Below are 1821 nucleotides of genomic sequence, written 5' to 3' on the forward strand. Positions count from 1 at the left end.
TCAGCTTATCTTCATACAGAAATTTCTTCCCGAAATTAATCATTTTGACTTTAACTAGTGTAGAAAAACTTGCACTTAATCTAATGCAAAGATGGAACCTATTGCATGTCCCTTTTTTCAAGGAAAAAGTAGATTACCAAGAAGATTGATGAGAAGGAAAAGGACATATGCTAACCAAAAACACACTAACTTTATAGACCAAAACTAGAAAGGCAGAAACCTAAAACCAACCTAGAAAAAGAAACAGATATGCTTCATAGATAGATATTGTGTGACTGATAAAAGTTTCCAAACAGACCTCATGTTCATGCTATTTCAAGCCTTATCATTTAATCTTTTCATATTATAAGCTAATAATCACAGAAAGTGATGATGGTAGATAGCTAATTAAGCTGATTACATGATAATACACTGGTATCAAACCACCATATTTTGTCATGTCACAATCACAAGAACACCATCAAAAGCTACTACATCATTAGACATCTTTTACAGGTGAAGAGAAGTGTCAACACCAGGATCAGAGCCAGAGTCACACTCATACACCTTCTTCTCTGAAACTTGTGCATGTGCATAAGTACTTGTGGGGCAAAAGTTCATTGAAACTGGGGTTTGGACACTTCTTCTGTAGTCCTGATCTTGTGATGCTGGCCAGAGAGAAAGAGAAACATGGGGTGGTGAAGAAGACCTTGATGGAGTGATCAATTCAGGGTGAGAAAAGGCATTGGAATTGGAATTGAATTGTTTAGGTTCATTGAGCATCATCTTTTGAAGCTCTCTCTCCTCCCTCATCTCTTTTACTCTCTGCAACTGTCTGAACCTCTCTTGTAGAAGAGCAATGGAGGAGCTAACAACAGTGGGGTCTTGGCTTTTCCTACCCATTATATCTTGTGGTTTCAAAAATTAAGCATGAAGCTTGGAATAAGAGGACTACTAAGGAAGCATGAAATGATATACATGTGTTTATATAGGGTGATTGTATGGTTAAGATTTTCTACTTGATGTGAGTTATTTTACCTTTAGTATCACGATGGAATTATAAATGATTTAAAAATGGAATGAGAATCGGCAGATATGTGGCAAAGTCCAAAAAGAAGATGTTGATTGGCCAATCTATCCTGTGAATGTGGGCGACCAACTTTAATATATTCACATTCACTTACTCTATCATTTCAATTTCACATATTTCTCTTTGAACAAATCAATTTTGTATGTTTGAGGAACCTCATAATCAATTCTGCAAGTGCACAATTAAGTTTAAATGACAGTATATATGCTTGTCAGTCATTTTGAAGATAAAATTGATTTCAGTCTCAAAATCAATTATGCTAGATAAAGAGTGTATATTTGGTTGCACATCTAGAATCCACGTTTGAATCTAACTTGGTTTGAAGTATGTGCCCATTACATAACAAAACATGTACAAACATGTTCAAAGAGTAGCTTCTGAGTTGAACTTGTGATTTTACAATTAGACTTCACAATATTACCGTACACAAGCCACTAATTCTATCTAAAATCAATGATGATAACGCTGATCCAAACATGCACTTTGAAATGCTATCAGAAGCTACTCTCCATAGAAAGACTTCCATACATACAAAAACTATATTATTTTCATTACCTGACTCATTATATTTCTCATTTTTATCTCTTTTCTTTCTTTCTCACTCTAGAAGGATATGAGATGTCAACCTAAGATTAGTGGTGGGGGACGGAGGCAAAAGCATATCCCTCATTTTATTTTATTTTTGGTACCAAGAGGCAAAAGCAAGACCAAAAGCAGAACATGCCTAAAAGAAAAGGACAAGGGAATGTCGG

At 35.2% G+C, this 1821-nt stretch overlaps 1 protein-coding gene across 1 annotated transcript; it reads right to left on the reverse strand.

Annotated features, from left to right (window-relative positions):
• Nucleotides 1-232: 232 nt before the first annotated feature.
• Nucleotides 233-958, reverse strand: LOC130723650 (uncharacterized). The gene has a single exon (XM_057574759.1). The coding sequence runs from the start codon at nucleotides 880-882 to the stop codon at nucleotides 490-492; it is 393 nt and encodes a 130-aa protein (XP_057430742.1). The 5' UTR covers nucleotides 883-958; the 3' UTR covers nucleotides 233-489.
• Nucleotides 959-1821: the final 863 nt, after the last annotated feature.

This window comes from Lotus japonicus, chromosome 6 (genome assembly GCF_012489685.1).
Source record: "Lotus japonicus ecotype B-129 chromosome 6, LjGifu_v1.2".
Taxonomy (NCBI): Eukaryota; Viridiplantae; Streptophyta; class Magnoliopsida; order Fabales; family Fabaceae; genus Lotus; species Lotus japonicus.